At 42.4% G+C, this 14,781-nt stretch overlaps 1 protein-coding gene across 2 annotated transcripts in view; it reads right to left on the bottom strand.

Moving 5' to 3' along the window:
- Positions 1 to 13,418, bottom strand: part of UHRF2 (ubiquitin like with PHD and ring finger domains 2) — a 96,864-nt gene extending 83,446 nt beyond the window's left edge. The window contains exon 1 of one of the 2 annotated variants that reach the window (XM_009902886.2): positions 12,732 to 13,418. In XM_009902886.2, coding sequence (XP_009901188.2) covers positions 12,732 to 12,884 — 153 coding nt within the window. In that variant the 5' untranslated portion in view covers positions 12,885 to 13,418. The remainder of the gene's footprint in view (positions 1 to 12,731) is intronic. The other variant, XM_054178780.1, reaches the window with a different exon arrangement.
- Between the last annotated feature and the right edge of the window lie 1,363 nt (positions 13,419 to 14,781).

Below are 14,781 nucleotides of genomic sequence, written 5' to 3' on the forward strand. Positions count from 1 at the left end.
ACATATTTAGAAAGTATAACATACCTAGACTAGGCCTTGAGAAAGAAGCAGCCTTCTCTACTGACGCATACTCCCACCATGATGCACAGACTGCCTACTCCTGCATAGGAATCAAAGAGGTCAGCTTTGATAAATGTGAACTAAATGGTCACCAGAATAACTCGTGCCCACGAAGTTGTCTATTTTACAACATTAATTTATAATGAATTAGCATTCTATTCTGTGCTCAAGTGGTTGTGGAGTTTTGTGGAGTTTTTATATTCCTGCAAAAAATTTATGATTATTTTATGACTAAACTACTCGATGATTAATGACATCATCATCAAACCTGAAAGCACAGTAACAGAAGCAAGGAAAGCACACTTCAAATGAGGTAGAATGTAGAGTTTAGCTCTGTGATAGGGAAAGAACACCTGTTTACAGTACAAGCAAAAAATGTTGCCAGATTATTAGCAACTGTATAGATTTAGACCAAGGCAGTGTCGCAAAGTAAAGAAACAAATATCAACTACTAAAAACAAGTTCACATGCTATTTGCAAGAAATAATGTGTAGAGCTACAAATACATCTATACCCAGCATTACTGCATCACCGACAATTGAAATGCTTTAAGTAAAAATTTGGAAAACAGTGTTTAAAGAACTTCATCCCACAACAGGAGAAGAATGATAAAAAGTTATTTCTTGAATTACTGACACTATGGTGATGTTAATACAACGAGATCACGGTCACTGAGGCTACACTCAAGCTATTAAAATAAGAACACAGTAGCACAGCACATCACTTTACATTATACCGGTTCCTCGAGATAAGTTTTTCCCCTTCTGTTTCAAATTGCTCCAGGACTGCAAGATTACTTTTCAAATTCTAATTATTAATGGAGTATAAGATGCAAGAAATTCAGGACCTATCACTACATCTCAATACTAATAGACAGGAGGCTAGAAAGCATGATACCCTCCTTTCTACTGACAACTGCATTTAAATTCTTCCTGAAATAGTGTTTCTTACACAAAAGAGCAACCCCATGAAAATCCCAAAACCATGTAAAAGCAACTCCACACAAACACATACACTCCCCCTCCCCCCATTATTTCCCAGCAAATATTGCCTATGTCATCAAAATTCATAGTAGCATTATTGAATTGAGTTCCAAATAACCTCACGGACAGGTTGAATACTCAGCTCAGAAAAGTTAAAAAAAATATTCATCAAAATCAGACCGACAATTTGTGACATAAGTGTTGACCACTTCCTCAGTCAGCTTTATGGTATGCCTGCTTCTAAAAAATAGGTACATAAATATATAAATTATTTCATCTCACTCTGATGCATAAATATACTAAGAAGATTCTCCAAATATATGTTGGCCTGCACAGTCTATTTAAAAGAAATACTACATGTTAATTATAAGCATTTAATGACACTAGTCATTCACAGCAAACCAGAAACAAAAGTAATCAGGCAAGTACCAAATAAGCAAGCTCTATCTCCTTCAAATCAGTTACTATTTCTTAATGGTGACTAGAGCATATACTATGGCAAAAATAACCGAACAGACAATTTCATTTATGACATTTTCCAGGTCTACTGATCCTACTGTCATTAAAATGCATCTTTTTTGTTTCCTTTATTTTTTTTTCCCTCAATGTCTGGCATGCTTCAAAAGCCTTTAAAGATTCATTAGCATATTCTGAATTAAGTGACACTAAAGAACAGCTAGATTTACCATATCTTATACTCTTTCACTATACTATAGATCCAGAAGTAGAGAAACAGATGGCATCTTTTAAAGGTATTTTCACAGATCATAGTTATAGGCACTATCGATTTCAAAATACTTCTTGTGAAATGGTGGCATGGTTTAGCTGATGTTGTGGTGTTAGGCTGGACTTGATGATTTCAGATGTCTTTTCCAGCATCATTAATTCTGTGAAAGTTGTTACAAATACTTAGAGGTAAGACAACACTGTACTTAAAACTACTGTGCAACAGTAGCTATTGACATGCAATACTAGAACTGAAACCTACTTGTTACTGTTAGAACTGCCTTGTAAGAGCAAGCCATGAATTACTTTAAAAGAACATAGATACTGCACTTACACAAACACGAATAATCATGGCAGAGTGCAGTACAATACCCCATTACTTGGAAAAAAATATGCCTGACAAGAAATTTACCAATTACTGTCACATCAACTTCTCTACAAGACCCAGCAGAAGGACAGATCATTATGGATTATATGGTGTATACAGAAACCTTCCCCAAAAGCACTAATTATTTTGTACTCTTAAAGTGTGATCCAAGAGGGTATGTTCCTGGGTCTCCTTAATGCAGCCATTCCACCTCACAATCACCATCTTTAATAGCTTACAGAAGGGTGCCTTTGACCATCTTCTGAGGTTTTCTTTTCCAGGAACTAAAGGAGAGCCTACATCTACAACAAAGATGACAGAAACTACAATGAATGTACAAGAACTGTTTAGGTAACACAGTAGGATGAAAAGTGACATCAGTCATTCTGCAGAGGCATTACATGCATTCTACTAAGTTCTTCAACAGGAAATGTGTAAAGGGAGAAAGCTTCAATCCTAAATTCACTAATAAAGCTTGGTTAGGAGTTGTTCACAGGAGTTACTGAGAAGGTACATTAGTTTGCAGAGATGAAGTAATCATCTCAAGACTGATATACAAACCTTTTCTGCCTGCAAGACTGCTGGAACTGTCAATGTCACTTAGTATTTTTATAGAAGAATTCAAATAAATCTCTAACTGGTATCTACTAGTGATAAACCTCACTGAAAATTAAAAATAAGATTTAAGTGTACGTTAGCAAATTTTGGGCCAATGGGACCAACTCAGGCCAAGAAAATTTCAATCACCTTTACTACGTAATATTTGACACTTAGCTCCTGGGCTTCTGCAATTCATTACACAGTTTGCTCACATCCAAAGCAGAAAGAGAACCTGAGGGATAACTTAGCTTAGCTTACCATGAGGTAGGAATACAGATTGATTTAGGGCACCAAAGGATAAAGGTTGAGATGCTGAAAACCAAGAGATATTTATGTTATCTCTGCGAATGAAGATCAATGCAGCTGGCCTGTTAAATGGCTGAAGGAAGTCTTGTGAAGCTAGACAGTCCTGTTTCAGCTAAAACTAATGAAGCAAGGCTAAAGCAACAAAACACACAGCTTCAAAACAGATTTTGAAGGCTACAGTGCCCAAGTAAAAAACTTTGCCTAATTAACTGCAAATTTAATACTAAAGTTGACATCACTCAGCATAAGGATCCAGTGTACATGCTACACACGTATGACAGTGTTACTCAACTCTCCACTCAAAGCATGCTACATGTCACCCAGAAGGCAGAAACAGACAGGGCTAGGGTATAAACAACAAAGCAACAAGGAGATCACCTCGCCAGACTGTGGATTTAGCAGAGATAAGGACAGTCAACAGTCTGTGTTCCTTTTCCTCCACCCAAGACAGGGATGCCCTTCTTGACAAGAACTGGCATTCAATATGTGGCTTAAGTTTTGCTGCCATTTTTATTATATATCAGCACTTGTCCAGAAGGGACAAAAAGAATTTTTGAGGCAGGAGCCAGTGGGTCTTGTTTTTCAGGTTTTTCAGGTCTGGGTTTTCATTGCCCAGGCTTGTCTGAACATGTCCTGGAGCCCGAGTGGGGCAGGTGGGTGTGCTTTTGGCCACGTTTGGACAAAAGCCTTTCTATAGGTTACAATGTCAGGGTGTTATCCCCCAATCTGTGTTGTCACTGGCCATTATTGTCTTCTGTAAGTACCAACCCAAAGCGACAGAGCTTTGCCTCGAAATTGTCCATGCTCTGGAAGGAATCACAAGCCTCACTTGGAAGCAGAGTCAGTTTACCCAGACAGGACCGCAAAGACCCCTCGCTGTTTTAGCGTTGTAAAGCCCAGGAGCAGACAGATGTGTCTTGCTGGGCCAAGAGGCGAACCCTCGGAGGAGCCAAGTCCCCGGGACAGTTTTGTTTGACTGGGAGAAGCGACGAGTGCCCCTGAGAAGGATTGCAGCAGCAGAACCTCCTTTCTACAAAGCTTTCAGCTACAAAGCCTTTGGGAGCAAATCCTGTCTCAGCAACAAGCTGCAGACACCAACAGAAAGTGAAACTCTGCTCCTGCAGCTTCCACGTGGTGGACACCATTTTGGTTTTGTTCAAATCCTCAACTGTGCCAGGAGGTATCAGGATCAGTGAGGAACTACAATATCTGATTTTTATAAGCATCTATTGAAGGTCTGTTGCCCTAGGGAATTCTGGAGTTCCCCCCCCCTCCTTGTGGGCAACTGCCAGCTTCATTGCCGATGTTCCTTTCTCTTTACAGTTTAAAGTGCTGTTTGTCGTTTCTGGATTTTTGTACATATTGTTTAAATTGTTCCTTGTTCCTGCTGGTGAGGTATCTGTTCCTCAACTGAACATCTCGAACCTGCAAATAGGTTTTATTGATATTTTTCACGGGGTTTTTATGATTAATAAAATTAATAATATTTTTATTAATTGCTCTGTTTATTGAATATTAAATAGCCTTTTACCAATCATATCATACTATTGCAAAGATCTGAGTCTCCAACAGTGTTAGTTGTTACCTGGGATTTAGTAACTTCAGCTCAATCACTTGTGCAGTTAGTGCATTTATCACCAGCAATTCCGAACCTGTTGAATCTGTCACTTTAAAAAAATAAATAAATATATCCATTATCTGAACTTTTCTGAACCTCTGTCACTGCAAGTCCTTGTGGGGCACTGGAAAATAGGCAAACGTTAATTTTGTCAAACAGGTCTCTTAAGAGTCCTGGGGCTCTATGACAGGCAGACATCAGGATCTTAAGCGTAACACAGCTCAACATGAACAGCATTTTTATTCCACATGGAAAACAGTAGTCTACACCTGGACTATCAGGTATCTGAACAGAATGCTTCAGGGTTCTGGGGTCTTTAAATTCATTCACCACATTTACAGTAGTAGTCAGGTTTTTATAGTAACTGTGTACTGTAACTGTTTCCCAAGGAAGTACAGTTGCCTCAATTTTAACAGAGACACAAGCTAAATAAGAGGGACTCTCACAGCCAGCCACATAAAGGCACTATCTTTAAATGAATTGGTGTCCCTAATATGTTCTGTCTTAAAGTATCTTCAACTCCAGGAGATCCACTTCCTCCTAGAGCAAATCCAGTTTCAACAGTACTTTCTGCAGCTTGTCTGGAGATAATTCCAGTAAAAACATCCCATCTTCTTGCACATGGGGCAGTTCTGTGGCTGTCAGCAACATTTTTTGAGTGATGCACCAGTAATTGTTGAGGGTTCAAAAACATATTCCATGCCCTTCTTCATGATAAAACTCCTCTGAGACAATTCATCATATTAGAGAATAAAAAGACAAGTAATTACACCCAAACATCTTTAAGCAAAGACTGCACATCATGAGGTTTAGTAGCAGCTTCTCACATGTCTACAGAAGACTTTTTCTGAAGTGCATGCCTGACTTGCATCTCCGTATTTTTAATGAAGTTTCTGCACGTACACTGTGCAGTCATGAAGACACCCTGTCCACACTGTTTTCACCTTGAAACTCCTGAATGTTTTCTCCTAACTCTCCCTTCCTTACTGCTGTTGGCATTATTAGCAAAGATCCTAACAGAAACCATAAAGCACCACCTGTCAGTCTCACAAAAAAATAGCTATAATAAATAACTTTAACCTTGCTTGGAGAGAAATACCAAAAGAAATCCTAGGTCACCCTTTTCAGTTCTTTTCATCCCTCCCTCTGTAAAAAGTTCCTCAATGAAAGGAAAGCCCAAATAAACAGATTGAGATTTTACAAACATGTTTCTTGCTTGCCACTAAAAGCACTTTAATTTACACAGCTCCACTGAAAGTCCTAGCATTGACAATATTCTCCAATATTCACATTAACTTATTTTTTAGTGTTTTGGACCTTGTAGCTTTCTGTTAAAAATAAACAGATCCAAAGGGTAGATGATTCCCTCATTTCAGAGGGAACTTACTGTTCAACAGTGTTAGACAAAATCACTGCACCATCTTACTGTCTCCCAGTACTCTCTTTTAAGTGACAAAGTCATAATGGAACACAGAAGTAGGTGAAACATCTAGAAAAGGAAGTTCTCAGACTCTAGATCCACATCCTTCTAGAACAGGCAGATCACAACATTTTAAAGAACAGCAAACAAACAAGTCAATTTTTTTTCTGCCGCAAGATTCACGTTTCAAAGCAGCCCAGAAGAAAGTCTGAAAACACATTATGCCACCAAAAATCCCACAAACAAGGTAACATGAATTAGGCTTTCTATCAGAGACCGTGGTCCCTCTTAAATGTTTAGACATGTTACACAACAGCTAATGATCTGGCCTGGACTTGAAGAAAAAACGTACTCATAACATTGCATCGTATCACATGTCTTACTTTCAACAAATCGTAATTCAAATAGGTATCAGCCTCACAGAGACTCCCACAGTATGCTGCAGAAAGCATACAGCAAGAGCTGTTCCTAGAGAAGTAAGAATATAGAAGCTTCCAGTATCTGATAAAGACACTTCAATAATGAGAGTGATAAACAAGAAGCTTATCAAAGCATAGTGTGAACATGGGGTGCTGCCTCAACTCTCCCCATGAAGAGAAGTGTGGCACACTACATCAAGTCAACAACCTAGCATGCTGCCTAGAATTACACATCAATCTCAGTACAAACATCATGATAAATGTACCTTAGTCATCTTTATACTCGGTCAACAATGCTAGTTTTCTTAGCTTTCTCTGACAAGCTTTTCCCGAAGTTCTGTAACAAAAATTAAGTAGCACAGGCGCCCTCATTTTAAGGCCACATTCTCAAACAAAACAGTGGGTTTAACACAATTACTACAAAATTATCTGCACTGTATAGGCATCACTAACACACTTTACTTTTTTGATCTGGACTGACTATAATCCAGTACAGTCCAGTGTATGAGATTAATGCCGATATGAAAACAGATGAAAGTCAATAGCTGTTAGAAAGACTTCTAGACTTAACCAGAATACCAAGCTGAAGACAATCATTCTCAATCTCAACCAATGACTCCTCCAGGATTCAAGTTTGCACCTTCTCCAAGTTAAATTTGTTACTAAGAAGCTCAGGTTTTATCACTGCATGAGATGCAGAAAATTACTGTTTAGATATGACATTTTCTTCTCAGATATGGGCTAAACCCTATTAAAGGAACATTGGCTCATTACTTTCTATCTCGAAAATTAAATTAAAGTAGCAAGGTTCCTCTTCTTTTTTTCTCAGTAGTTTTATGACTAAATAAATAAATGTTTCTGGCATCTTCTGGCTGACATTTAGGATGATCTGACAGTTTATTGAATTATTTAAAAAGGAGTCAAAATATAAAGCTGCACTGAAATCCTAGAAGCATGGAAAGACTAATCCACCTCTGTGCTGATTAGACGAGAGTGGTCAAGTACCTCCTGTATGATGGTATGGACTTCTATAGCACAGGCAACTGAAGTTCAGCAACAGTAATACCAGGGAGAGCAAATGACTTATCTGCAGATTGTAAGGACACCTGTAATGAAAGAACTAGTTATTATCTCAACCTTCCATAACCAATAACAAAGACTAAAAAAATAAACAAATAAATACAACAGCCAAGTATCAATGTAATTACCTTAGCATAATTTAACAGTTAAACAGTTATGGAAAAGATCCAGTTAATAGCTTTCAAAGAAGAGAATCATCTCATAACATCCATCACCATAAATTATATAGACATTTGATCACATTCCATCACCAGAAATCCTCATCGCCTAACTGTCAATGCAGGCAATATATTACATCTGTTCCACATCTAAGAATTTGCAAGGTCTTTTTCCCATAAAAACAAATACTCTGTTTCTAAGAGCTTCCAGACACATTTTAAAAGCACAAGTACTAAACCCTACCACCTAGATTACATGAATTGCATATGTATGCCACAAACTACAGCCTTAAAGCTGGCTGCAGTTTTCAAATATGCTTCAACTTTCCCTTCTGTTTGTTTAGGTACTTTGAATAATAGTAACAAGGAATGGTAAGTTGCACTACTACCTTTACAGTAAAAATTTAACAAGAAGCTTTAACATCTTCTGCTATCATATGAAAAACTTGCTAATAGGGCTATCAAACCTACTGTCAGACAAATTCAAAGTATATTCTGTAAGTGTTTCTGGAATTTTGGCACGTAGTCTGATTATATGAATCTCATTCTCTGCGTCCAGAGAACCATCTCTCTCACCAAGCTACTCACTACCAGCTTCGAAGAATGTAGAAGTTCTAGAAAGGAAGTGATTGCCCAACTACTCCAAAATGTAACTGTTCCAGTTGAAGAGTTCTCACATCCAGATTCTGCCTGAAGCAGATGGGGTTTGGACAGCTTATGGGGAAAATGTTTACTATTTTCCAAACAAAATAAAGCTGGGAAGAGATTGTGTTAAGAAACTGAATTGTTTTACAAATAGGTTTAGCAATGTCATTCTTCAGGGAAAGACTCCACAAATAATGCTTTTCTATCCTTCTGGAAAAATCACCCAAGCTGGAAATATTTATGAAGCATTTAAATAAACAGTTCACAAAACTGAAGCTCAGAAGCTTAAACTCACATGAAAGTCTGCCCACTGCTCACATAAGCCCTGGTCAGCAGAAGTTAAAGAGGTCATGAATAAGAAAGGCTGTAGGTGAAAAAGAAAGCATGTCCTATTGTGACCTTTTAAACTGTATGTTTCACTGAGGCTGCTGTATTGAAAGGATGCTCTCATACAAAACTACAAGCTTCAGTACTTCCCCCTAACCCTCTATTTACCAAAACAAACACCTAGACTCATTGGGCATTACAGCATGGGCCGGCTGAATTACACTTAAGAATCAATTTGTACAGCTAAATAACATGATACATACTACCACACTTCCTGTGCACAACACTCTCAAACTTTCACATCAAATAAATGGCTTCAATATTCTCACTTCAATCTGAAGTTTCCCACGAAACAGATTTGGAGTGTCTTCCTCACCAACAAGATTATCAACTTCAAAGGCAATTTCCTTTTACATATTCCGGGAAGCAATGTTTGGCCTTCAATGTCCTTCTTTCATTACTCTGGTAAGCACTATGGAAAAGCCACTAGAAATGATGGTTTCTTTAGCAACAACAGCCATTGACAAGTTTTCACTAAGCTCAAATTCCAACAGAATAGGAGAGGATGATGGAAGATCCCAATGCATTATTTTTGTATGTTCCATAACCAATAAATATTGTTGAAATACAACAGTGTGCACATTCAGTTCTATGTGAACTGTAAATTGGTACTAATCCCCTTATAATCTTCCAGACAACCTTAAGTTCTCTGGCAAGTTTAAATAAACTTCAACACATTTTTACTGCACATTTTTTCCAGCACTGCAACTGAATCCTAGAATTTCAAAATTACTGTATCTTCGTTCCATAGAAAACTCTATATTCAGGTCAAGATGACCTGATGGTAGGCCAACATGAAAAAAAGTGTCTACTGCAGACTCTTACTCACTTGAATGAGTAAAACGGATAATTTCTCATCGATAAATGTTATATAGGTTTTCCAGTAAGGACAGAATATGCTGCCAGAAGGCAGACTGTCTTTTCTGAACATTAGAGGAACTCCACGTGCGCATTTAACACTGAATAAACTGGTAAGTTAACATGTAACAACACACAAAGACTTATGTGGGAATAATGTATGGTGAAGCCCAGTTAAGATATGATTTATACCAGTATAAGGAAGTTTGTATCCCTTCAAGAAACTCTTTCAGCCAAGGACACAAGTTATTCAAGAAAGGAATTAAGAGACCTCACTGCAGGTTTCTATATCCCGTAGACTTCCCTGGCTAACTGCGAACTAGGTTACTGCACCATTGAGAACTATTCCCTCTCCTCAGGAATTTCTACCTCAGTATACAGAATGACTTGACCTCTCTGGCTGACAGGCTAATTTACTCAGCCCTGAAGAAATGTGGACCTGCAGAGATTCCAGGATGTCCTCAGAGACCAGATAAAGCCATAGGACCAATACCATCTCACTCACTCTTCAGTGCCACATGCAAATGGTAGGTCCTTCTGGCAGTCAGAGCTAAAAACCAAAAACCTATTTGTTCAACCTAATGCTTTTCCCTGGTTTTATGAGGAAAAAAAAAATCCAAAGCACTACCATAACCTCAACGTCAGGTTTTCAGCAGCACTTCTAGGATATTTTAACCCTTAAGAAGAGGAGTGTGAAATACCACCCACTTCAAAGGTCCTGCATTTGTGTCTGAAGATCAGACAATCAGACAATACAGCTACATGACCTGGACAACACTGCTAAAGAACTGCTCTAGCTCAAAATGTTACTTGAACCCATTCTCTAAGGCAAACTAAGAACAAGAAGTTGCTAAAATTCAGCTCACAAATGGTGACTCAGGCTGCTGTATCCTTATAAGCTCATACCTCTCCATTCTAGAAGTTGGTTAAGTACCCAGTCTGTATATACCCACCACTTTCAAGGTCAAAGTATTTATTGACGTAGCCAGAGACACTATAGTAAGCAGTATTCAGTAGCAAAATCACAGTTCTACCAGCAGACTCTACAAGTTTAACCACGCTGAGTGCTAACCAGACAAAACAGGTAAAATTTGGACTACATAATAGCTTTTCCATGTTTTCATCTCAATGCATTGTTTCCAATTAATCTCAAATCAATCTGAAAAACCCTTTTTTGTGTTTCTTATTACAGCCCTGGAAGAGCTGAAGTTCAGTTTCCTTTGCTCTTATCTCTTTACATCCAGTTCTTCTGACTTTTTCTACTTACTAGCATCATGGGAATCAGAAAAGCAATCCATAACTATCAAGAAAATTTAGAATTAACTATGCATTCTCAAGAAAATGGACATACATGGGGAGCGAAGCTATACAAAAAGGCTTCACTAAACATGACCCCTACTGTGTCCAAAACTGGAAACACTACATAATAAACTAAAAAGTGCTGCTCATGTAGGCAGCTTCAGTTACATTATTTCTCTATTCCACTTTCTTAGACATCTGTTAACTAAAATACTCAAAGCTAATTGGCCTGGCTACTGACAGACTACTTGGAAATGCACAACCCCTCACAAGCTCACCTTCCCTGCTTCTTGGGTAAACCTTATGTCCCAAATCAAGCTCAGCACTAAAGGTAGAGGTGTGCTGGCACACAAAGCTAAGCAAGTTACACAACTTCAAGAGTGACATTCCTCAATTTGGTCACTTCAGGGACACACAGAATGAGATTGTCTGTAATGATCTCAATATGCACGTCCTCACAAATGCTCACTCACCAGTCTGTGGAACACAAACCCCAACATGTTATTGCTTTCACAATCTAAGCTTAGCATTTAGCCATTAAATTGCTTCTTAATTTTCTTGGAATTCTTGTTTCTTACTTTTTCCGTGTTATTTGTAAAGACACGCCTTCTCTCTTTTTTGAGGAAGAAATCTCACTGCCTTCCATGACTCAGTTTAGATGGGCACTGCAACAAGGTGCATCTTATGAACCAAGCTCCTGAAACTATATCACACAGCCAATACCTTTTTTGCCAGGTAATAGCATTCAGTTTATGTAATGCAACTTGAAAGGTTACACCCTTTGTCAACGAAGATACAGCATGAGACAATCTGTTCGCATTAAAACCTATCTGGAACGGGAAGGGAAGTGTCAGCTCATAGGCGGCTTGCAGCCAAGTCATTCCGGCAATACCGGACCCCGGTCTGGCCGTAGCGCCTCTTCGGACTGCCAGCAGTCGCCTGACTCCTCCCGCTACACACCGGTCCCTGCACTGGTGAGGCCCAGGGTGCACCCGTGCAAATGAACCCCACGCTGCTGCCTCACTACGCGCGGGCCCCGCGCCCCCACCGACCCCCGGCTCCAGCCATCACGTGCCGACCCGGGACCCTCCCGCGGGGCGGTGGGAGGAGTTGGCGGCCGGCGGGCCCCGAACACCCGTCACTTTGGCGGGGGAGGGGCGAACCACACTGGCCCTGCAGCGGGTACTGACGGGACACTGCACTACGCACCGCCTCTCCGCTCCCTGCCCCCCCACCACGTGCGAGCCCCGGGGGCGACATTGCGCCGTGGCAACCGCCTGCCGTACACCCGCGCCACACGCTTCCACCCTGCCCGGCCTACTTAGCAGCAGCGCTGCCTAAGGGTGATCTCATCGCTCCACTCCCGAGGCATGCGAAGAGAGGCCAGCGGAGGGGCTTGCTCCCCCTCGCACTCCTCCGGCCGCCCTGTCACTCTTACAGCCAGGGGCTGGGGGAGGAGCCTCCTGCGGTTCAGGTGGCAAAACAAACATACAAAGAGGCTTCTCCAGCATCCGCTCGCCCTAGGAAGAAAACGAGGGCAGGAGGGCACGAAAGAAACTCACCCTGAGTCTCAGATCCTCTTGTCAGGCCAGACGCTTTGCCTCCCTCCTGCCCCTCATCTCCCTCTAGGCCCAACGGGACGCGAGTAAACAAAAGCCGGAGCCAGAGGACGATGCACATGGGCGGGGATGGGGACCCCGCGCCGGGCCACACAAAGAGCCGAAGCCAACATGGGACGCGGGAGAAGGGGGAAACTCCCATCTGTCTCCATCCCTGCCATCCAGATAGGGACGTTTCCGCCTCACCTGTTTGCCCCGGTAAAAAAGGCGCTGGCGGCCGGGGCTCACGCGGAACGTCTCCTGGATCTTCTCCCGTAGGCACTCGATCTTGGTAAGGCGGCTCAGGTCGTCGATGGTCTGGGTCTCAGTGCCGTCTATGGTGCGGACTTGGATCCACATGGTGCGTGCCCTCCCACTCGCTCAGCCAGCCGCAGGGAAGGCAGGGAGGTCTGGGGCAGGAGGTGGAAATGGAGTCTGCTCCCCGGGTGCGAATCTGCTGTGTGCGAGGGGTAAAGGGAGGGGGCCAAGCGCTTCACCAGCTCTTTGTTCTGCTCGGTGGGGCTGGAGTTTCAAATCCCGCGGAACAGATGCGAGCCTCCCCGCCCGCCGGCCCGCCGACCTCGCTCAGAGGGGCGCAGAGAGGGAAGGAGACCCGATCCGATCCCCTGCAGCTTCCGGATCGCCCGCGCCGCGAGCCCCGCGAGGTGGCACAAGGTGAGGCGGAGTCTGGCTGGAAGAGCTGCAGCCAGGTCTAACGGGCGCCTCCGGGAGCCATCTCCCAAACTGGGGAGTGTTTACCAGGCGCAGCGACTCTCACATGGAGGTCACGGCGCCAACGCTGATCTCGCGAGAGCCCACCGCCTCGGCCGTAAAGAGACAACAACACGGGGGCGGGGGGCGAGAGGCCCGCACCACGCCCCCTCCCACTACGCTGGGGCCGGTAGCTCTCGCTCCGCACTCGGCGCGGCACGCGGATCCGCCCCCTCCGCCCGCGTGGCCCGCCCCCTAAGCTGTCCCCGCCTTCCGCTTGGTCCCCGGCGCGAGGTCCTCGCTGGCGGCGAATTGCGCGCGCTGGGGTAGCGACCGTTGGCGTCTCCATGGCGGCCGAGGATGACTGCGTACGCGGTCCCCGCCCCGCAGGCCACGCGGGGCTCTGAGGCCCTCAGGGCCTGCGGCCTACCCCTCCCGGGGAATGGCAGGCGTTAGAATAGCTAAGTGTTCACAGACGCTTAGGAGAAATGCGTCCGCTAGTGAAACCCAGGCCCCCGAGTTTCCGAAGTCATAAACTCTCCAGTCACCCATGCTTACCCTACCTGAAAGATGAAGATTGGCTGGGTGCACCTGTTATCTTAAAAATGTGAAAACACGGGGCAAGACGCGAAAAGGCATGAATTTACCCTGCTGTTACGGGCCAGCCGTTGCAGACATCTGCCCCTTGGTCACTCTCGCAATAAAATGGGGAAGAGAAGAGCAGAAGTGAGATAATGTGTCAAGATAAAGATGGTTTGGTAGGTAAAGGAAAACCTGCATACTGGCAAAAGAAAATAAGGACCTAATTCAGTACTTTGCACCAGCAGGCAAATGTTTACACATTCCCAAGTGTGGGATAACTGCCTAGTTTACCATGGGGCAGGAATACAGATTAATTTAGTGCATGATTTGAGTGCCCAAGTAAAGACCTTTGTCCAATTAACTACAATTTTAATACTGACATTGACGTCACTCAGCATAATGAGCCAGAGTACATGCTAGACTCTTACTCAGCTCTTCACTGAAATAATGCTAAATGTCATTGTGGTGGGTTGAAAATTCCCCCCAACATTAAATTGTCAGGCCAGCCCAGCCCAGCTGGAAGCAAATGAAGCTGTATTTACAAGCAAAACTACAATCTACAATGAAATGCATTGCATATGTACAAAATATACAGTATTTACAATATTTACAGGCATTTACAATTTATAAACAGCACAAGAACCCTCCTGGCCAAAAACAAGGGGAGCTAATAGCTTCCCCTTCCCTGGTCCCCTCCCTACCCCCCTGGACACAAAGGAATAAGACAGAGCGCAGAGAATTGGGTTTTAGTACCTAAACAAAACAAAGAACACAGCCAAGGTCGGCAAAGCCAGCCAGAAGCAAGTTAGGGTCTCCTAGAATGAGGAAGCTGAAAGAGAAAAGATAGTGTACCTAATTTTTGTGGACGATATCTGTCCAATGGGATTGTTTAGAACTTATAATTAGTTTCCTTTTAATACCCAATAGTGGTTTATTTACACTCTACTGCTTTCTGTTCAAGATC

This window comes from Dryobates pubescens, chromosome Z (genome assembly GCF_014839835.1).
Source record: "Dryobates pubescens isolate bDryPub1 chromosome Z, bDryPub1.pri, whole genome shotgun sequence".
Lineage (NCBI taxonomy): Eukaryota > Metazoa > Chordata > Aves > Piciformes > Picidae > Dryobates > Dryobates pubescens.